The following is a 23,835-nucleotide window of genomic DNA, read 5'->3' on the forward strand; positions in this document are numbered from 1 at the left end:
GTATTTTAAATATGAACTTTTTGCAGATACTTTACGAAGTAAGTACATATTTATATATTTTTCGCACAAATCTTTAAAAGGCGGAATAGAGATATTTCAAAATGATATGCTTGCGGTTGATTTGTGACATGTACCGAAGCAAAGATTCATTGATTTTTTCAAGCTGTGAAGTATCAGTCTCTGAAGACCCATTACAAACGCTCTCCTCATTCAACTGTCATGAATTTGCCTTCGGCATCCAGTGCCTCCTGGTCCTCATGTAAGATATATGCCAGTATAACCACAACGAAATGAATGCTCTATTTTGAAAGCACTCACTTTTCCACCGCTGTGAGTAATGAACTGAAAAGTACAAAAAATATTGCTGTTTACAATTTGAATTCTGTGGTTTGTGATAGATGCATTCACAGAAATGATTTCATATCTTATATGCTATAAGCATTGTTTAACTCTTTCTCTCTCTCTCTCTCTCTCTCTCTCTCTCTGTGTGCGTGTGTGTGTGTGTGTGTGCTGTGTGTGTGTGCGCGTGTTGCTTATGGGGATATCCAGTTTTTCAGCAATAACAATAAAATTCGTAATGAGTGGACTAATACTCAAAGTCTGCTCAGATCAAAGCCACTCTCATAATAAGACATATACATTCGTAAATTTAATGTTTAATCTTCACATATTAACACAGGATAAAGAACTGGGCGCGTACTTCAAGGACATCTGCTTATATATTTCAGCTTTCCACCTCTGCATTGATCAGGTGTCTGACAGTTCCGTATCATCACGAGCGAAATGAAGTTCGTAAAGAAATATAATATTTATGATGCGAGAATATTCTAAAACACAACTTGTTTTGTTTTGAATGCCTTGAATGCTATTTATTTGAGAATCCACTCACGTCCCTCACTTTTGAATTGTTGCGCTTGCGCGCTGATGAACGTGGAGCTGTCCAAGTGCTGAAGCTGAGGAGGCGACCACACATCTCTCAAGCAACCGGCGCGCGATCTTCCCTGAGTGTGTTCAGGTATAAAATATGCTTTTACACACAAGCGAGACCCTAAGTGACTGGTTACGTTTTTGCATTTTGGGGACTTTTTTTTTTATTCCGTTCGATCAATTTTGATCACTGGCGATATTTTTGAGTGACATGAACTCTACGCAGATTGATACTGAACACTCGGCCGAGAGTACCACCGCACCTGGAAGTCAGTTGTACTCCTAACTATGAAGTATGATCTCCGGGTTGGGATGCTCATTGCTCGATCTCTTTTGGCCACGAATACAAGCTGCGCTTGGGTTCAAAAGAAAGCGGGTTTCCTGGAGCTTGGAGTTTGTGTCTTATCAACGTCTCCATGTGGAATCCAGTGAAGAAGTGAAAAAATAAATTAAAAAAAAAAATACCAAGAGGAATGACTCGGTCTTTTTTAACAGTCCTTACAACTTTACTTGCATGTTTAGTAGAGATGAACAACTTCGGGTACGTAGACCTCTTGTTAAACTGTGTTTTGTCGTAGACTACCCTACTGTCGAAAGCGATAGTCAGAAATGATTCTTCCAGTTTAGGCCAGTCGGCGCTTGTAAAATAATATTTCATTGGTAAACATGTCGATTCTACTGTCGGAGTTCAATGTTTCTGCATTATCTATTGAAACATTCTTGTAGAAACGCGGGTAAATACTTGTAGAAACTCGGGTAAATACCCACAGGAGAGGAATCAAGCAAAGCTGTTTTCTACTCGTTGTTTGTGATATCTGTTTGAGAGAAACGCGCTCTAAACGGAACATAATATAGGTAGGCAACTCTCACCGGGTCATTCCAAAAAGAGAGGAAAAAAACCTGAAGTGAGAATTCAGCTACTCTAATAATGCGTTCACTGTTTGATGTACAAAGTACAGCACAGCATCATGACACGGTTGCATATAACAAACTGTATTAGAATAACTGTATTACAATAAATATATCACTGGTCAATTGTTTGTTTAATCACTGCTCAGTTATTTGCTTAATACCCGTATTGAAATAGCCTTTGGGTTTTCGTAATCTTAAATTTTGGGATGGGAAATACATTTCCACCGACGTAATTCTGTCAGTAAACACAATAATTAAACACATTATTAAACGCACTGCTAACTTTACCTAAAGTTCATTTGTAAATTAGTACTTGAGCTGTCTCAACAAATGATTTTAATTCGGGCTAGTTGACATTCACATTTTTTTCTGCGCAGAATACTCATACAACATAAACATAAAACATAGAACGCGAACGTACCTCGATACATAGGCTAAACGCACTCAATATTTCCACAATTAACGTACAGTGATTTTTTGTACAGTAAATTGTGTGCGATTTTGATGCTGAATGACACACAATTTTAAACGTCGCACGTAAGATGTGACAGCAGGCTTGATAAAGAGTTTTCTGAATACACTGTGGAGGTGTGATTATGTGTGGTGTTATCAGGAATGAGAAGGGAATCACACCGCCAACTCGCGTGCGTCCCGTGTGGGCGTTGCCGAGACCATATCATGTATGTGATAAAAAAGAAAGTGTTTTTTAGTTTGAGTGCGTGGGCGCACGCTCCTACCCCCCTGCGAGAATGTGGGATTAATTGAGGTATAAGCAGGCATTACGCGCTCTACGCTACGTCCTTACAAGCATTAACGTTCCACGCCTTTTTCCTTTCTCAAAACATATACGCGTTTCGCATGATGGCTTTAACCGAATCAGACGCCAAGTTTTCTGTTCTCTTTCCTATGTCTCTAAGGGTAACGGATGCTAAGGAGCGTGACAGACCATCTGGTCGAGGCTCCTCGTTGACTATGTCTCCATCTGATTTCCTGGACAAACTGATGGGTAGAACATCTGGATATGACGCACGAATCAGACCCAACTTCAAAGGTATGTTTTATTCCCAAATATGTGTATTGTTACGCATTAAAAAGAAGACCCAACACATCTCAACAGAGCAGGATGCAGGTGTCATTAAATTTGATATCTATCAATTATAAATACACCATTTCACTAATACACCAACCACATAACCATCTTCAGTGATGAACAGCTCAGTCGATATGGTTACAGATAAAACAATTAGCATACATTACAATCCGCTCCTTCAAACGTAAAGATGTTGAGTGATGATCATTGTACATGTTTCAGTGACTTGTCTTGTCATCTGTTCCAAATCTTTTTATTAGTTTGGTCTCCGTAAATTCTTTAATTAAGGAGTGCAAACACATAAGACCACATGGTTAAGTTTGATTCTATTAGGGCTCCTATTAGGGTTCTGATTTTGAATAGCTGCACAAGGCAACGAAACCGCAAAAGTGATTATGGTAGACATAGATATGACTGTGTCTTCATTTTGGTCCTTGATGAACACAGACCAAATCCAGAGCTCCTTCTCTCTCTCTCTCTCTCTCTCTCTCTCTCTCTCTCCCTCTCTCTCCATTTTGACTTTTGATAGCCAATTCACTGCACATCCATTCCCCCACCACTGGTCTAGATCAATGGTGCTCAAAATGAGTCCTGGAAGGTAGAAATCATGTCGTTTTCTATGACAACCAAATCCTGGTGGTCTTTGATTGGCTGAAAAATGCACAAACTTGTTTCCCAGGAGAGCTCTAATTAAGAGGTCAAAAAAAAAAAAAAAAGGAGGACTTTGTTTTTTGTGGACTGGACTTAGGCACCCCTGCTCTAGATAGTGGTCCCATGGGTCTAGATCTGGATATTGCTTTATGAAATGAGAAACTGTGCGAGAAGCGAATGCTCTGTCTATCATTTTGGCTCTGTATGATAGGGTTGATCTTGGCTCTGGGGAAGGGGTGAATGTAGTGTCTGACTGAGGGCAGACAGAAAGCAGGAGTTCCTACAATCACCGCACAGGAAACAGAGGCAGAGACTGGCCGACAGAGCCGTAGCCAGTGCGGATTGTATAAACACTTTTTCAGTGTTAACTTAAAATCAGCACTCAACAGAGTGAACTCACAGAGAAAAACACAAGAAAACAACACTACCTTTGAAGTCACTGTGACAACGTGGGTATCAAATGATACTGAAATGAACGCTGAGATGTAACCGCAGGAAATGTCATTCTGAAGAGGAGAAGCACACATATATATCAATGTGTTTTGCGTGGCTAGGGCCTGGCTACTGGCCACTAAGGGGTAGGGAAGAAGATGAGTGTGTAGCTGAGGGAACTGTGGACAGTGTTTCTGCTGACCGGCAGTCAGGGCTGCAGTGATGGTCAAGCACAGATAAGACTGAGCTGAGCTTATTAAAGGACATGTGTCTGTCACATGACGGTTTATTTATAATGACACAGAGGTCTCTAAGCAGAAAAAAAACACAGCTAGATCCTATGAACGAGGACAGGCAGGCACACATGTACAGAGACACTCACATATACACAGACACACACACATACACGCACACACACTCACATACACACAGACACGGATACAGACACACACACGCACACAGACACAGACACAGACACACACACACACACACACACACACACACACACACACACACACACACACACACACCCACATTACGGCCTGTTTTGTGACATGGGAAATTCTTATGGTTTTCAGTGATTTTGTTATAAATGATTCTGGTTTATGTTTAGGACTGTGAGATTGCCATTTCATATCATCTTGTATGATCTCAGTTCAATGCTTTTTCCCAAAACCCTGAACAGAGGACGATTTTCCCTCTCTGTACATGACCGTATCCCTTTACCTCAGTATTACCACACTGACAGGTAGAACAGACAGTCACTGCATTTTTAAGCCTTTTTATAAATATGAAAGTGATTATATTTGTATTAATTCTCGGTCTTATCTGGAGTTAGTGAACATATCATCAGATCCCATGCATTGCTCCAAACCACTGCATGTTTTGTTGTGGGAATGTGACCCACATATGCCTACTTTTGTTGCATGGTGCTGCTCTGTTTTATTTCAAAGCTACTGGTGATAAACGCCGCTGTCAGTGCACAAACAGAGGCAAAGATTAATACTGAGTCCTATGTAATATTGATGAAGTGTGTGCAGTGTGAAAGAGAAAGAGCTGAACTCAAATGTTTCCCCCCCACCCCACGCCTGCCCCCCACCCACTCACCCACTTATCCACACACACAAACACACACATGCACACACACACACTTACCCACACTCATATACACACACACGCACGCACACACACACACACACACGCACACACATGCACACACACACACACACACTTACCCACTTATCCACACACACAAACACACACATGCACACACACACACACACTTACTCACACTCATATACACGCACACACACGCACACACACACACACACACGCACACACATGCACACGCACACGCACACACACACAGACACGCACACACATGCACACACACACACACACACGCACATACACATACACACGCACACACACACACACACACACACACACATATGCACACACACACATGCATGCACGTACGCGCGCGCACACACACACACACACACACGCACACACACAGACACAGGTACTCAGATAGAGTCTCCACAGAGGCTTAAAAGGGTGAACGCTGTCTCAGCTGAACTAAAGCTGTCATGTTTGTGGAGTGACAGGCAGGAAGCAGGATAAAAATAACCAAATAACGTCGGTCAAAACGCAAAAAAAAAAAAAAAAGAAAACATTTGAGATTCCTGTCCTCCAGATGAGCTGTTTATTTCTGTACTGGCCGTTTGTAGAAAGTGTTGTAAAAGTATTTGATTTGTGTCGATTTATTGTATTTGAGAATTCAAGTGGTATGTCGTGTTCTGTGTTTCTTTATAAAATCATTATGTTCATGGTTTGTCAGATCCTTTGGCATGTTTCTTGGCTGGGTCATACTGCATCAGCTGAGTTAATAATATATTTATTCAATATTATCATTTCTTTGTTTGCTTCTTTTTTAATTTTTATGTACTTCAGTGTGTGATGCGAGGCAGTTTGTGGCGTGAAAAGCTAAAATGACAGAATGATTATTGTTTAGTGTCGACCCACAGACTGGCTGTCTCATTTCAGTCATTAACATGTCAAAAATAAATTATATATTTGAATTATAATTAGATGTTGTGGGGGCGAGGATAGGGATGCAGATTTCAATGTAAAAATGTACATTTCAGCTTTCGTACCAGTCATGCTTATCAAAACAATTGTTTGTTCTTGATAAGCCATCGATAACACCACCTCTAACCTGAACGAGTCATAACCGTTAAAAACAACTGACTGTTCTCCGTAGTTGTATCAACTGGTCCTTTCAAAATATTTGTCCAGGTTCACGAATTCTGAATACACCACACTTTTTGCTAAACAAACAAACAAAGAAAAGAACACTGCGAAACCGCAGTGTGTGGAACTTCATGAATTCAATTATTTTGTTTGGTCTTACGTACCAGTTACGTACCCCCCCCCCCCCCCCCCCCCCACACACACACACACACACACACACAGACGTTTGACACAATTTTTTTATTGTTTGCTACTAATGTAGCAAAGAACTGAGTAGCTTGGACAAGGTCTCGATGAGCGCCCCCTTGTGTATGTGATGCACATGGCACTTACTTGACCCAAGACTGGCATTGAAAATATAGGTTCCTACAATGCCTTGTCTGTTATGCACATGGGGAAAAAAAAAAACAAATTTAAAATTCAGACCTATTTTAAAAAAAAATTGGAATGTCATTTCCGGACCCCCCCCCCCTCCTTTTTTTTTTTTTAGTTAAGTAGACTATCTCTCTGAAGGGGCCGGGTAGGGGGAGTGGTGTTAAGGGTGATTAACAGACTTTGGCTTCAGTTTAATTTCAGTTTTACACTTTTGTGTCACACTTCTTTATCAGTGCAATTTACATTGTTATTGTATGAGCGTATAATTACAGAGGGGAGGCAAGGGTATAATTATACAGAATGAAAAAAAGAGAGAGAGAGAGAGAGAGAGAGAGAGAGAAAGAGAGAGAGAGAGAGAGAGAGAGAGGGATGTATTCAAAAAGAACAGATGTACAAGATGTACTCATACTGAGCTTGATGGTCAGTGGTTTCATTTCACAAACTGGTTTTTAACAGACTGGGACTTTATGAAAAATCTGATAATAACAGACACACTATTTTCCTTAAAGCTGATTCTGCAAATGTTTCATATTTTCCTCTGTCCTTTTGTTATAAAAAAAAAAAAAGAAAGTTGTTTGGAAATCTCTGGAAACTTGCCTCTTGAAACTCTTTAAACTGCAATCTGATGTGTGGAACCACCGTTTTTGTTTTAATATAAATCTAAAATATGAGTTCCTGAAAATGTTTGCTGGGGCATTTTGAAATACCTTAGGGTTATGGCACACGTCTGAAAAACAGAAGGCAATACCAAATATCCAATATGACAAAACAGTAAACGCTCTGAAGCATTAGGTGTTTCCAGTATGTAAGTTGACAACACAGGGCAATAAACTGAGACGTATTCAAAGCATAGCTTCATTTCACTAGCAGCATTTTGTGGTGTAATTTATTGACTATTCCATTTGAGCCATTGGCTTTTTAACATGCTGTAGTCAGCCTGACAGCGGTGGACCGTATTCATAAAAAGCCCGACATAATGAGACATGACTCACAGGCCGAGATTGGAGCTTGGAGATAAGATCATTTCGTCTGCTTGAAAAGATTACGTTTCTCATGTGTCGCACCCTGTAAAAAAAAAAAAAAGAAAAAAAAATTACCATTGTTTGATGAATAAGTCATGGAAACAATTCGGAGCTTTCTTGGCGACCAGTCGTACGCAGTCACACACAATGTGTTTGTCAATACTCTGTCAACCAGGAGATAAAAGAGGTTACTGAACTAATAGAGGTGGGCGGGCTTGTGATTCTTGTATTGATCTCTGTAACGTCTGTCAAGGAATTCAGAGTACATTGTCTGAAGTACTACAGCTGTGGAGGAAACATGAAATGCATTAAGAATACCTTGACAGTTTTCGCAACATTACATTTGTTTTCCTAGTAACCTCTTTCAAAAAAAAAAAAAACAAAAAAGAGGCTTGTTTGTGGGTAAGAGAAAATGCACAATACTTCTTTTGTTCTCTTTTGTCCCGTTCATTTCATCCTCGCTCCATTTTGCAGGGCCTCCTGTAAACGTTACGTGCAACATTTTCATCAACAGCTTTGGCTCTGTAACCGAGACGACCATGGTAAGTGTCCTGAGTGTCCTGTCTTGTCTTGTTCCCTCGCTTTGCTTAAAGAGATGCCAGAGAGTGCCCACCCTGCAAACCGTGTACCATCCACATACAGGTCCAGTTTTAAATCCTATGAGCAACATGTTTATAAATAGCTTTGGTTCAGTAACTCGCCCGCTATTGTTAAAATCAGGAGTTGTGCTGGCAAATAATCTGTTAGCTTTGATCTTTGTTCTAAATCGGAGCTTTGCCAAGTTCTTTTGTCTGTAAAGAGAAGCTCTTTTTCCGCGCACGGGTTTGCTTTTCAATTGCTCACGCGTCATTCAAGGTTGCCTCATCCGCCGAGTTCACCGCAGGAACCTGGGGAAAGGCGTCAAATGAAGATCCAACACCTCAGGCAGGAGCACTCTAGGCAACATTAGACCACCATTCCCCAAAGACAGCATACATATGCATGTGCTAAATTAGTTTTGTTTTAATAATTCACAGTGAGACTGCCAACAAATGATTCCTGCTAATTGCAACCAGAAATCCCCAGGCCCAAAGGCCCAAAGCTTCTGATTCCAGCAGATTGATTAGTGTTAAGTCTGGTGATAGTCAAGTGCTCAAGGGGTAAACAGCTACAAACCTGAAGACCCATACTACAAAGGACTGGAAAGGAGAGCCAAGCCTTCCCTATCCATTGAAATTCCACGCACCTCACTGCTCCAGTTAGAGAAAATGAAAGTGACATTGAAAATCATATTTTTTAATGACATGTTCATTTAGTTTATCAACACTTTCCAGAAGGGATTCACATGACAGAGAAATTTCAACCCTTTGTGACATATTCCTGCATTATAACTAGTCATAACAACTAAATCCAATGTTGTTCGTTAAAACATCCCCATCTGTCAGCAAGGATGAATTTCCTCTGTGACACATTTCAGGAACGGCTAATGAGCTATTGGACAGAGGGAAGTGGAGGGTGGGAGGGGCATAGGTAAATAATTTTATCACCCCATCATTTACTTTTTACTGCCTCTGACTGAGAACTGAGGCCAGCGCTCAGACCGCTCATATAGAATGAGTTACTCTCCCTCTGTTTTACAGTGGCCCTGTTTACACCTTGCATTAAGATCCGATTCTGGTGATTGGATTGGATCTCGATGCAACTTGGATCTCGATGATATGAGATGTGTTTACACCTGTACTTTTGAGCTGTCTGCTTGTGATCGGACCAAAATCGGATATTAGTGCAAGGTGTAAACAGGGCCAGTGAGTCAATCAATAGCTAACGATCAGATCGCAACATGACAATAATCCACACCTTATAAATTACTGCCTCACTTTTGATCAATTTCTAATAAATGAGTAATTTCACAACATTCAGGTGTTAAACTGTAATCAGTCAAAAAGGAATGATGAATTACTGTCTCATTCATTCTTTGTGAAAATTGTTTCTCATTTACTTGTTCATCACCTGGTAAAATGATGTTACAAAAAAAAAAAAGCATAGCTTGGCATTACATAATAACATTATGAATTTAGATTAAATTGGCATCAACGCAATAGCATCATGCTGTAACTGATGCTAACATAACTTTAGCTTTAATCTACCCCCCTAATCTTAATCCATCTATAGAATCCAGGCACGGGTCGTATTCCTGTCTTGTATGTTAGTTTTATGTGGGGTTGAGTCGGTTGTTCAGTAGGAATGCAGCTGATGTGAAATATGTGCACATGAGACTTTATTATTTATGGAGGTTGCTCAAGGCTCCATGCAGTGAGCATGTCACCAAGACTTACCTCCACATATGCCTCACGACTAGCCGAAAGAGAGAGACATAAAGATATTTTAATGGTCTACGGATGTTGATGGATTTCACCAGTCTGTATCCGGGTGATTGCTGAGTTCACGTCTCTTCTTTTCATTTGGACTTTTGATAACAGTCGAAGCAGCCCAGACCGAGAGCTGTAATTACCTAGACTCTCTTGTCTACGACACTGCACTGCCAACATCTTTAGAATATCAACGCTCGTTACGGCTGAAAAACTAAAAAGCTTGCTGAATGATATGTGGGTTACACACACTGTGTTGGGTAACGTTTGATTACATCAGCTAAAACCTCTTCAGGACTGAACATGAATATTGAGCGCTGTGTGTCTAAATATGGGTCGCTGACATCAATTATTCTTCAACCAGTGTTTAGGAAAACCTGAAGTACGCACTCAGGGATGGCCTGTTTAAATATAAATGAAAAAGCCAATGGAAAAATAGATTTACACTGGAATCCATGCTGAAGTCATACACTTGGACCCAGCAAAGCTGTGACATTGTCTATAGGGGAAAGAATAAACGGGCGAGGCAAATAAAATAGAAACTGAAGTTATTGCTAGTGTATAACAGTGCTTATCCAATCCATTTGCCTAGGCCCAAAGTTTTCCATCTTGGCTCGGTACTTGTATACACTGTGAAGGTGCCACAGTGATCATCAATTCCCATCATTAAATCCATTTGATACTTTGGCTTATGCAGAAATATCCATGGAAGGATAAGAAATCAGACACAGTATTTCTTCTGTACTTGGATCCACTGACAGGTTGACGTGGGGCGGTTGGTCACTCTATGGAAGGTTAATGCTGAGAGTTAAAGGGTGTATATGACGAAGGCTGATTGCTTTACCTGCTGCACCAATTCCTCCACAGGACTACAGGGTTAACATCTTCCTGCGACAGAAATGGAACGACCCAAGGCTGGCGTACAGCGAGTACCCAGACTCGTCCCTGGATCTGGACCCGTCCATGTTGGACTCCATCTGGAAACCAGATCTTTTCTTTGCTAACGAGAAAGGCGCAAACTTTCACGACGTTACCACTGAAAACAAGCTACTGAGGATCTTCAAGGACGGGACCGTTCTCTACAGCATCAGGTTAGTTCTGAATCTTCACAGGAACCAAACTGAAGGGTTCCTACTCACAAGTAGAGAGAAACATAACACAACGAGGTAGCCAGTGAATTTAGGGTAGGATCCTAGACGTTATGGCCAACATAAGAGTTAAATCATGTCTAAAACTGTCACTTTGGACAAGTCTTGAAGAAAATTTGCTACACTTTTTAAGAGGAACATTTACCTTGGAAAGAAATGAATTTTCAGTTCCTATTCTAATTCTTGCATAGTTTGAATAAATACACTGAAATGAGGTTGAATAGATTGTGAAACACTGATCTCAGTCTAGGGCACATACAGAATCTGAAGGCATGTACTGTGGATACAAAAGTGAAGAAGCTAACAAAACCTTTTCAGTGAAGCCTAAAAAAAAAAAAAAAACCACTGTTAAGACAAAGTATTCAGCCTTCCCAAGGACAACTGAAAATATTCAAGAGACTGACTTCAAAGACAGGTGAGGAGAAACACAATTTGATATATCAGAGGAAAAAAAAAAAACAGAAAAAAAAGAAAAAAAGCTTTTCTGTTTGCCTTCTTTCTACGGGGAAAAATGGAGGCATACTTTGCACTGAACAAAAAAAAAAAAAAAAAAAAAAAGGCGAACCCAAAATCTCTTGTTCTATTCTCCCTTTGATGCACCACAGTCAGACTATTCCACACACACGCACACAAAAAGAAAAATGTGCAGTGGACTTATTGCTAATCATTTTACATCCTTGACTTTGAAGAACGAGATAATGCAGAGGAGAGAGAGGTTGAAATCTTGTCTATTTCCGCTTCAATCTGTTCCCACTGAGGGAAGTGCACTTAGCCGATCCTTTATCCGCGATTCTGTCAGGTGCTGAGTGACTCCTAAATGAAGGATGAGCTGTTTGAAGTGAGAAGCTTTAGGCAGATTATCTTCTACAAACATTTTCTTCTTCTTCTTCTTCTTTTTTTTTATCATTTACGGGTTTTACGCAAAGCACAGAATGGCATTTCTCTCTCTGTTACACCCTTTGTAGTCACACTGAACATAAAAAAAAAACTGCAAGCACAAACCAGAGATGTAGCGATGATATATATGATAACGCTGTTAGCTCAGACGGACACAGACAGCACCCATACGAAACACACTTCTAGGTAAATACATAACTGTCATGCCGCAAAAAAAAAAAAAAAATTACTTTTAAATATTAAGAATTATAAGCAATTGATAACATTTCTTTTCCTTTTTCACATAACGAACAATGTTTTGATATGAGACATGATGAATATTTTAAGGCTTTAAATCTCTGCTACATTGTTGTTCATAACTGTCCTACTGTTTCATTCATATTGCCAAAATAGCAAGAACCGTCTTGACCTAGTTTCGAAAAACAGCCCCACATTTTCGGCAGATGACGAAACAGTTGACGCTCAAAACGGTGACGCACGCCATGATAAACCGATTTTTTTTTTTTTTTCGCTTTCATTCAAAAATCAATTCACCCACAAGCCCCTGGTGTATGTGTGAGAGCAATCTTTTGGTCAATAGGACTTCATGCGGAGAGTGGGAGGGGTAGGTTTGGACAGTACCCAAGCAGGAGCTGAGACTAGATTTTGGGAACAGTAATGAGAAAACCTCTCTGTTCGCCCTCTCCATGGGAGAGAGAAGAGGAAAGAGACCGAGATGGGGCCAAAACAATAAATGTCAGTAATGAAGGTGTGATGAGATGCTGTGAAGAGGGCCTAATCCTGAAGGATGCAGGCCTGTTCACTAAACCTCACAGAACAGCATGGACAAATACATGTGACAACCACAAACAGCATTCAGTCGCATTAGTTTACATCAAAAAACCAAAAAAACAAAAACATAAATGTACCCGACATTGAAACCTAAATAATGGAATAATTTTGCCTTTTTTCGGGTTTGTAAGATTTCCTGCTGTTCATGATCAGTGGAAGCACTGAGAGGGAGTCTGACAAGGAATGTCTAATATTAAACAATATATTTATTATTTTGCAATGTACACATACTAATGAGGGTCTTACGACCTCTACTTGTGATTTGTGACAGTCAGAAAAATGGTATAAAAATGGACTGAGTGTTGCGGTGCGGCTCAGTATTTGGGAGAAGTTCTGTGATAAAGTAACTCTCCAGACTGCCCTCTCATTTACTGAAATAATTACAAGGTCATTTCCAGTTCAACTCCGAGGAGAAGAGACCATAGACTGTACTTTTTTCAGAGTATTTGGACAAGCTCAGTCATACAAATATAAGCATTTAGCATTCGCTTGCCAAGATTTTTTTATGTTTCACAGCGTCACATCAATCATTTATTTTGTCCATTGTGAAAGACAGAAAACACATTGATTCAGCGTGTTGAGAGCAACCGTACGAACATGGAAAGTGTACGTTTAAAAGTTGTTTTTGTTCTGTTCCTCTATCCCAGGCTGACTCTCATCCTGTCCTGTCCCATGGATCTGAAGAACTTCCCCATGGACGTGCAGACCTGTACCATGCAGCTGGAGAGCTGTGAGTAGCACTTTAACCTTTGACCTCATCGCACCACGCAGCTGAGACGACGCTTTTCCTCAGCGCTGCCCCGACTGACATCACAGTGACATCTATGAAACCAACTGCCTTTCCTCCACTGTCCAAGCGTTGCTAGAATACTGTCAGAAAACTGACAGCAAAGGATTCTGCCATGACGGAATGGGTTTGCTGTGCAATCGCCTATAGCACTTCAACGAGATTTTGAGTGTGGATTCAGTATTTGATGGAATGAAAAATTTGTCTGTGATACCAGTGCTATTTGAATGATTCAGAGCTTCAACACGCTTACTATAGTGACATTATTAACATTAAGAATGCTAGTATGCTAACATGTTACTTTGTCATGCAGTTTCCCCCAATTTTCCAGAATGGTTCATACCAGATCTGTTTATTGTAGTGACTGCGAGCAGTAGTAACATGCTTTTGTTGTTGTTGTTGTTGTGTCAACTGGTTTTGTGTGCAGTTGGCTACACCATGAACGACCTGATCTTTGAATGGTTGGACAAGGGACCAGTGCAAGTGGCTGATGGCCTAACCCTGCCCCAGTTTATAATGAGAGAGGAGAAAGAGCTGGGCTACTGTACCAAGCACTATAACACAGGTAACACACAGCAAACACACTACATCTCACCACACACCACATATATACACACGCTCCTCTGGGGGCGGTCCAGTCAAACTGATCCCAATCTTTATAGAATAGAAACGTAACAGCAGAACAGAATTATTAAAGACTGAGACAGAAATAGGAACAGAACAGAAATTGTTTGAGGGGCCAATGAAGTAACGACTATGGGAAAGCAAAATAACGTTGGTCATATGTATTTGCTGGTATGTAAAAAGTGTGGTCTTGTATATTTACAAGTGTGTGTATGGAGGGGGCAGTATGTTGTATGCTGTTGGGAGATGATAAACGGAGAATAAGATTGTTCCATACATACTCATGGTTGGTAGACAGACATGCCGAACTTTCATCACACCGAGCAGGTTGCCAGGGGCTGGTGAGGCAGAGATGACTCACGGTCACTGATGCACAGACAGCTGAATGTGTTTTTAAATGATATCTGTATATTTATGATATGGAGAGTTCGACAAAACCTTAAAATTGTTATATATAGCTCATGTGAATGCAAAATGTTATTCCTTGTTGAAATAAATGTTGTGAACATTGACACTCAAGAGTCTCCGAGGGTTCCAAGTCTTGCAGCGTGTCACTGAGTTCTGGTGTTTTATCGTTTTAACCATGTTCAGTTATCGTCGTTTTTCATTTTCAGTTACCGTCTCAGATCTTACGACCAAGACCTCTCTCAACCTTATTTTCACCTCATGGTGTTTTCTGTTGTTAGGCAAATTCACCTGTATCGAGGTGAAGTTTCACCTGCAGAGGCAGATGGGGTATTACCTCATTCAGATGTACATTCCCAGTCTTCTCATCGTCATCCTGTCCTGGGTTTCCTTCTGGATCAACATGGACGCAGCCCCTGCACGAGTGGCCTTAGGCATCACCACCGTCCTTACCATGACGACACAGAGCTCTGGATCGCGGGCCTCCCTACCAAAGGTACGGACTTCATTCGTCTGGAGAGACTCCAGACACAGCACTGATGCCCGGAGACAGAGACGTTCTGAAGTGGCTTTGAATGTACCTGAGTTTCAGTCAATATGAGTCAGTGAGTTCAGTATAACCCATTTAATCCAAAACCGAGCGACTTCGCTAATTCATCTCTCTTTCCTAGTGCCATATGTGAACCTCTTGCAATGGAGTCGTGTTTGAATCTGACTTGCTCATTTGTTTTTTTAAAAAAAAAACAAAACAAAAGGGCAAACGCTGCTGAGTAATTATCTTTGTCATTAACTGAGTCCACATCTTAATAAATACAAACAAAATCATGCTTTCACATTCTTCACAAAGTGTGTGAGGCTGTTTCAGTCAGTTAAGTCAGAGAAATAGGATCTCTTCTTACTTGTCCAAATCTTACAAACCCAGGTCAAAAATGAGAAAGCGCGTAATGAGTGTTTACGTTAGCATGCAATATATTTTGGTTTCCTCGCCTCGCTTCGCTGTATACCCAATGGATATTTTCACAACATACACATACAAGTGTGCCGGTGCTAGTGAATAGCTGTCGAAACAATAATCAGTTTGAAGTCGTCCGTTGATTGTGAATGCAATGTTGCGTCTCCTTAGATCTGAAGATGAAACAGTCATTACGACGTCGATACAGACTTTGGACTCTTAAGCAGACCAAAGGTCGTCTTCTACTCTTCTCAAAGCGCACTAGTTTCTCGGTTCACTGATTAGCAGTTCAATGATTATGTAAATGTAATCTCTATCTGCTGGTTCGCTCTTGTTCGTTACTACCCAATATTATTGTTATGAGGTGACGAACAGAGGTTTTAAGGACTCTTTGTGCCGTCCAACATGTTCATACAAATGATGAAATGATAGACACACTTCTCAGGCGGACGACGAGGGAGGAACAGTCGTCGCGTGACTCATTTCAAAGAGAGCGAGCGGAGCAACAGTTCTCCGCTACATCAGCAAGGAGCACATGAAAGGAAAAATAAATATTTAGTATAATGTTTTTTGAAACTGTGGACTGAAAACAATACATGCTCAGTATGCTAAAAACACACTTATCACGCCTTTTTTTTTCATCCCGTTGGCCTTTATGCTAATTAGCTTGTCTTTGTTCTGGCGAGACTGTGAAGGTTATTGCTTTTGATGAGACGCGGCCGCAGACGTCATTTAGTTTGTGAGATAAACAGCTTCGGCATTTCAATTGAGCTCTTCTTTGGCTTCGTATAATGGGCGCACGGTTTTGCTGCTGAGGACATGAATAAGAAACCAGAGTGGTCCGGTTGTGTATCATACAGCCATGGTTCAAAATACATACTTTCTCCAGTATAAAGTCAAATGTCACCGTGCCGTATTTTCCCCTAGCATATTTTACCACCAAAGTCCTTTAAAAAAATCCAGCCACGGTTGCTGAGACAGATTTGTTCTCAACCACACAGAAACAAAACACATAAACATTTAAAGGGTAAAACCCGACTCCACATCCTGCCGACATAATAAAGTCAGGCTATAACACTGGCAAGATTCAGAATCAGGGAGTAATAATTACGCGTTTGCACGTAACTCCAGAGCAAACTATTTTACGAACCGTTCCACACGCTGCTGAGGACATATGAGTTTGCTCGGATACAGGCACACAGCAAGCAAGACGACGTCAGACAGAACTATGTCAATCACGTGTATAAACAATGCACTTGTAGGCCTACTTATTAAAGCTCTCTTCTAAATAGCCTACCTCACACTACACACATACCAGTAATGTTTCACCAAAGCAATCTCTCTCTCTCTCTTTCTCCCCCGTTCGTTCACATTAGTGTGGAACGTTGTCGTGGTACACAGTTAAGCATTCTGGGTTACGGAGAAAGGAGCAACCTCCCAAAAATAATCTGATTGTATGTCGCTTTGGCTAAAAGCGTCTGCCAAATGCTAAATTGTACATTGTAAATTGCAAAAACTTGCGCCGCACAACTCTACTGAAATTTTATCTGAATTAAGTGTGATACAGGGAGCTTCCACGGGTCAGGCTGGAAAAGGATTATAAACAAACAAACAAACAAACGCATGAACGAATGAATAAAATAAACAAATAAATAAATCGAAATTAGGATATAAAAGTATTGTGAGAGAACAAAAAGCGTTGGTTGTGATATGTAGCAGGCTCTGGTGTGCTCGGTAATCAGGTAGTATGGTCAGGGTTCAGATTGCGAAGGGGATTGGGGGGGGGGGGGCGCTAATCCCTCTAATTAAAACTTGGACCCCCCCCCCCCCCCCCCCCCCCAAAAAAAGGAGAAAAACAACAGTTTGGGGGGGTCGAAACATTTATATATCCTATGCTATAAAGGTGACGCCCCCCCTCCATTGTCACTGTATAATTCGCAGTCTGAGTATGGTAATTATGTAATTACGTAGACACAGTAAGGGTCTCCGCTGCTCACACGAGTCTTTACCCACGGACTGTGACGCATGACTGTTGATCAAGCATTCAAGTACGTGTCTAAATATATCCGTTGAAATCTGCGCTTTGAGGCAAGATAGGTGGAAGATTAGCTTTATCAAGTCATCTTCCCTTGATGCATTCATAAACTATTCTTTGCCCGCGTCCAAACTAGACATTAACACTGTTTGGCGCCGAGAGCAATTATCTTTTGATGACGATATTATCCCTCAATTACGACTTGAACTCATTTCTGGGATATCATTAATCACGGAAATAAACAGCAGTGAAATAGACTTCTCTGACAGTGACAGTGACAGTGAGTTATTTGAAGTGACAGCATGTCGTTTTTTATGGATTATAGCATGGTTTATATGAGGCCATGTGTAAATGTAATACAGATTGAGTAATCTGAAACCATTTAAAAAAATCTAAACAGGGCGTGCAAAGACGGTCTTTAGCGCATCAGCTTTAGTTATATACAAACTCCAAATATACAAAATCTTGAGTACACATACTCAAAGAACAAAACTCTATAGGCCTATGCTTTTTCATTACAAAGAGCGCACCGGTTGACCAATGCCTCAATCCAATTGATAGCACAGATTAAATTTTTGGGTGTTCTTTACGTTTTCTTTCTCTCGGTATGTTGCTAAGACTTGAATCTGATGTTGGGCGCTTTCTGTTTTCTGACACCTGTCCGACAGGTATCCTATGTGAAAGCCATAGACATCTGGATGGCTGTCTGCCTACTGTTCGTCTTCGCCGCTCTGCTGGAATACGCTGGAGTAAACTTCGTTTCCCGGCAACAGAAGGAGTTCCTTCGTTTGAAGCGAAGGCAGAGACGAAATCATAAGGTACCCAAACGTTTGGCCAAACTATCCGACAGCCATTTGAACGGGTTGCAGCTAAATTGTGGGGGGTTTTCCTATCTGTCTCTCAGAGGTTGTGATGTTTGTTAACGTCTGACATATGAACTTTCTCAGAGAATCTGAGACGCAGTCGTTTGACACACAGGTCATTTGCTGTTTGAAGGCAAAAACCAAGCATTGGTGTGGTTGAAAAGGCACTAGAATTATCACGGTAGACTGGGTCCCATTCACTCCGAGCCAATGAATAATTTACACTATCATAATCTGTCTGTGACTTAATGGTGAACTCTGACAGCTTCAGGATTTCAAATGTGAAGCAAATAGAGCAAGCAAATACGTTCACACAAATCCTCTGAGCTTAACGGAACTTTAACTTTGCCTCTTCAGCACAGAAATAGCACATAACTTTTATACTAAAGGTGCTTGGTAGTTTGGTAGTTAGCATAATGTTAACAGAAAGTGATCAGAAAGTTTGGCTGCAGCTTACTGAAAAGTGTAGTCAAGTCCTCGTAACACACACACTCAGTTTGAAATTTGTTTGACCTGGGGTGTATTCCAGAAAGCAGGTTTAGTGAAATCTCTCAGAGCAAGTAGTAAACCTCCTAATAGAAGAGCCCTATGGCTTTGTTTTGCTAGGAGAATGAGGTCATAGGGCTCTTCTATTAGGAGGCTTACTACTTACTCCGCGTGAACAGTTTTATTTGTAGTGGTTTTTGTTTGTTTGTTTGTTTATGTTCTGTCTGTTCAGCGCCCTCCAATTAGATTACAGTTTAGTTTATTGGTTTGAGTGTGGATTAGGCAGTGAATGTTAGTTTTAAAATGATTTTCTTTTCAATGATGTTTATGGTTATACATAATTACTACTGGGTTTATGAAAACCACAAACCAGAATTACATTTAAGAGTTCATAATTATCATAATAGTTTACTGAAGGACACTTATATTAACACTTTAATATCCTAAAATTAGAAGTGTGATAAAAACAAAAACAGGATTGTCACACCTTTTATTCGAATACAAATACAAATAATTTTGCCACCTCAACAAATGATACAAATACAAATACTGGGTTCTCTGCACATCCCTGAATATATATATGGGATATAGGAATGTATGGATGTTAATATTTATATCTTTATAGATATATACATATAAAGCTGATATGAATTCTTGCCAAATAATTCCTGTTCCAGATTGCGAAGTGAAGGTTGGGGGCACAGTGCAGGAGACACAGACTGATTAAATGGGAAAAGAAAACGAGAGAGTCAGATGGAGAGTGAGAGCGAGCGAGCGCTATTGGAGTCTAATTAGCCATACCTAGACAATATCATGACTCGACAGTGATCCTCTTTAGTCCCCAAATTAAAACTGCATGTTCCTTAATGATCTCCCCCTGCGGTGCAACTTCGTGTTACACGACTTGCAGTGATTATTCCTTTTGTGTCACCCAGTTTAGGTGTAGCATAATTTCTCTTTAGGCCGTGTCAAAAAGGTCTTCCCTTCTTTTACTTCTCTCCCTCTTTCTCTCTCTCTCTCTCTCTCTCTCTCTCTTTCTAACGTGTAGGAGGATGAAATGCAAGAGGGACGGTTGAATTTCTCCGGTTACACCGTCGGCCCCTGCCTGCAGACGAAAGACGGGCCGGCGGCGAAAAGCTCCGCGTCCAACGCCGTGCAGTCCTCGTCAGCTGCTCCGAAGGACACGGAAAACACGAGGAAAAAATTTGTGGACAGAGCCAAGAGGATAGATACAATCTCCAGGGCCGCGTTCCCTCTCGCCTTCCTCATATTCAATATCTTTTACTGGATTACATACAAGATCATCAGACATGAGGATGTTCATAAAGACTGAACTGCTCACAAGGACGAGGGAAATCTGCCAGAAGAGGAGAGGAGCATTTATTCTGATTTTCTCAGAAGAGAAACGGCAGCTAGACCAATCCACGGTGAAGCAGGGCAATGGGAAGGACATTGGTGTTGAGAAGGTTCTTATCTTCACGTCAGAGTATCAAGGCTGAGTGTAGACGCAGAATCTTGTTTAGAGAGATTGTAAAGAAGTGTACACATCTCAAAACACAAACCAGGAATTATTAAGATATAACCTCCTTTTTTTTTTTTGGTCTGTTTATCCTTCGGAGCTGTATTGGTTTTGTAATAGTCAAAAGGAGGTTTTGCGTCCAGTGTTATAAACAGCGGGCCCAAGTTAACGTTACATCACCAATGCATTTGTAGGACCCTACCACATATTTAGAATTTGTACAACTTGAATGGTAAGATTTTTACAAGAGATTTCATACAAAAGCTGACGACTGCAATTTTATATTAATGTCTTGGAACTCTTTACAGATTTTACAACTTAGAATTACTAGGCAAAGAGGACAAGAGACACACAGAAACTGAATAGATTTGGAAATCAGGGCTGGGCGAAGCATTGTTGAAAAGGTAATAACATTCTGAAGCCTTCGACTTGACACAGTCAGTAGGACAAAACTATATGCTTCCATATTCTGTCACTAGAGCAATTCTTTGTCACTGCTTTTTTGTTGACTAAACAATAATGCAACATTTGAAATGTCAGGCTTTTCTTTTATTTCGATGGTTATTGCTTTGTTCTGTCTAGCATCATTTGATTTAAATTGCACATAAGTACATAGTTTCAAATATGTCTTTTTTCTGACTATAACAAGTGTTAAGACACTGTTTCTCAAGCCTTAGTAAGATATTGTACCACACAATAGTAAGATACTGTAGATGCCTCTGTTTGCCTCATCTCCCTCTGATTCTCAATTCCCTGTTGTTAATGAATGCACACAGTTAAATAAACAACACTTGATTAAACAACAAAACATTCCTAAGAAGCTACTCAGACGTAGGAGAGCTTCAGAACACACAAGATGTTCTCATTAAAACACAGTGTCCTCATAAAATACAGTATGTCCTCATAAAACACGATTTCTCATACATGAGAGGATCTCACAGTATATGAGACGTCATCATAAAACACACATGCTCACTACAGACAGGGTGTCCCCATAAAACATACCTACACAGACACAGGAGTGATTAACAACATGCATAATGTCCTCATTATACACAATAATTCATGCCCAAGAGGATCTCACAACACACAGCAAAATCCGGTCCTGGTGGTTTTTGTTTTCACCTCTTAGTTGCCTGTTGATTTTCACTATGAGAACAGGTGTGCATGCTCTTCAGCCAATCAGAGATTGTGTTTAGTTGGTTGACAAGAAGGACCATGGCCCTCCAGGACTGGATTTTGACATCTTTGACATACGGGATCTCGTCATAAAACACAGGCACTCAGATACAGGGGTGCCTGACAATTCCCGGGATGTCCTCATAAAACACAGATATTTGGACATAGGAAGGCCTCACAACACACAGGATTGTCCTCATAAAACACATTTACACTGATACGGGAAAACAGACACAGCTCAGCCCTCAAGACGTCTTTATAAAACAGAGGTAATCAGACACAGGATTGTTCAGTATGGCACAGGCTCCACAGATAATCCTCATAGCACACAGGCGCACCTCATTACACATAAGCATGCTTTAGAGGACACAAGGTTACACACCATGAGATCATCATAAGACCATGAGAGTTCACCATAGCATACAGAAGTTCCTCAAAAAGGCTTTTCTCATTAAAAAAAGAGACAGATCTTGTGAGACACAAACAGATGCAGGTGATCTTCATACGACACCGTGAGCACAGGTGTTCCTCATATAGCATCCTCATACACATCTGACTAGACACAGGTATGAACCACAACACAAGAGTCACATAGCCAGATCCCACCTGTGTCGACTACACCTTATAATACATTTGGCTGTGTTCTTTGGAAAGGGAAAAATAGCCAGGGCTCCCACGACCTCTCACTATCCAACAGCAGATACCAACAGTCAGGGGCTTATGGAATTAGGGGTAAGGTTAACCAAATACAGGTATGTGCTGCATAACAACGTTTTGGTCAACGACCACGTCTCTTGATTGCATTATTTTGAGTACGCTCTATGGTGTTCACACAATGATGAAACCGCCTAACGAGGCATTTCTCAGAACATATCCCCGTCATTTAGCGGCGAGCACCTGTATTGCTATCTTCCAAGTGTTGGTGGGGAAAAAAAATCAGTATTTAGCGTAAGTGGTTCCAGAAATGTGGCATGAGCTTGACTTAATTTGATTGGCTTGGCCTGTGTGGGGAGAGCTATGAGATCAAAGGTGATTGGATATTTCAAAAGGGAGGAAAAGGAAGGAAGAATAAACATATACAGATAACAGTATGCAAAAGCACATACAGTTCTTCTGAAAAGCAAATGCTTTTCATGATAAAAAAAATATGTATTCCTTAGAAGCCACAGCCTCCTTTCCTAATCAAACAAGACTTCTTCAGAAATGACAGAAGTTGGTCACAAAAATCCAAAGCCGCTACATTTTGCACCTTGCCACACCACGATTGTACGGGACATTATGATGTGTTTGAAAATGGATCCATTTAACTGTACACAATTAAAGCTAAATGCACCCCAATACTTTTCTCATCTGTGTATTATTGCCCTTTAAAAGGAACCAGTCGTGAGGGACATTGTGTAGTGAAGTGAATAGTGAGGCTCTGTTTGAGGAGATGCCACTCAGTCAGGCTCAGATGTCAAAAGCTTGGACACTGCATGTAAGTTTGGAGCATACGCGTTGACGACAAAAAGATCCCCCAAAAATAATAAATACAGCCCATCAAACTGACAAATTAGTACTGAAGTTTACAGGCCACTATTTATCCTTTAATTCAGTGGAAAGAAGGAGAAACTGAGTTGAGACCAAGACAGAGAGGGAGAGAGAGAGAGAAAGAAAGAGAGAGAGAGAGACAGAGAAAGAAAGAGAGAGAGAGAGAGAGAGAGAGAAAAATAGTGCTGGCTGGCGATATTATCTGACCAACTGGGCTGCTCCTTGAATCGGTGGAGCCATGCACTGAATGAAATGAGGAGGCACACAATACCCACTAATGTTGGACAATGCCTACTCATGCACAACAATGTCTACTAATACCTGACAATGTCTACTAATGCTGAGCTCCTCACCCTATCCCTAAGGGTGCGCCCAGCCACCCTGTGGAGGAAACTAATTTCTGCTGCTCGTATCCGTGATCTCATTCTTTCAGTCACCACCCAGAGCTCGTGACCATAGGTGAGGGTTGGAACAAGGACTGACTGGTAAATGGAGAGCTTTGCCTTCTGGCTCAACTCCCTCTTCACCATGATGGTCCAGTACAACAACTGCATGACTGCCGCCCC

The 23,835-nt window shown here is 40.8% G+C and overlaps 1 protein-coding gene across 1 annotated transcript; it reads left to right on the top strand.

Moving 5' to 3' along the window:
• The first annotated feature begins 1,400 nt into the window (after window positions 1–1,400).
• Window positions 1,401–20,374, top strand: glra2 (glycine receptor, alpha 2). Its single transcript, XM_030786231.1, has 9 exons — window positions 1,401–1,468; window positions 2,757–2,890; window positions 8,140–8,207; window positions 10,881–11,104; window positions 13,537–13,619; window positions 14,104–14,241; window positions 14,987–15,201; window positions 18,361–18,510; window positions 20,090–20,374. The coding sequence occupies exons 1-9, from the start codon at window positions 1,401–1,403 to the stop codon at window positions 20,372–20,374; spliced, it is 1,365 nt and encodes a 454-aa protein (XP_030642091.1).
• The last annotated feature ends 3,461 nt before the right edge of the window (window positions 20,375–23,835 follow it).

This window comes from Chanos chanos, chromosome 10, assembly GCF_902362185.1.
Source record: "Chanos chanos chromosome 10, fChaCha1.1, whole genome shotgun sequence".
Lineage (NCBI taxonomy): Eukaryota > Metazoa > Chordata > Actinopteri > Gonorynchiformes > Chanidae > Chanos > Chanos chanos.

Bases quoted from the DNA above. Each gene is read 5' to 3' on its own strand.
- glra2 (XM_030786231.1), top strand. From the start codon at position 1,401: ATGACTCGGTCTTTTTTAACAGTCCTTACAACTTTACTTGCATGTTTA. The intron at 2,891-8,139 runs GTATGTTTTATT...TCCATTTTGCAG, and splicing joins AATCAGACCCAACTTCAAAG to GGCCTCCTGTAAACGTTACG. The intron at 18,511-20,089 runs GTACCCAAACGT...TCTAACGTGTAG, and splicing joins GGCAGAGACGAAATCATAAG to GAGGATGAAATGCAAGAGGG.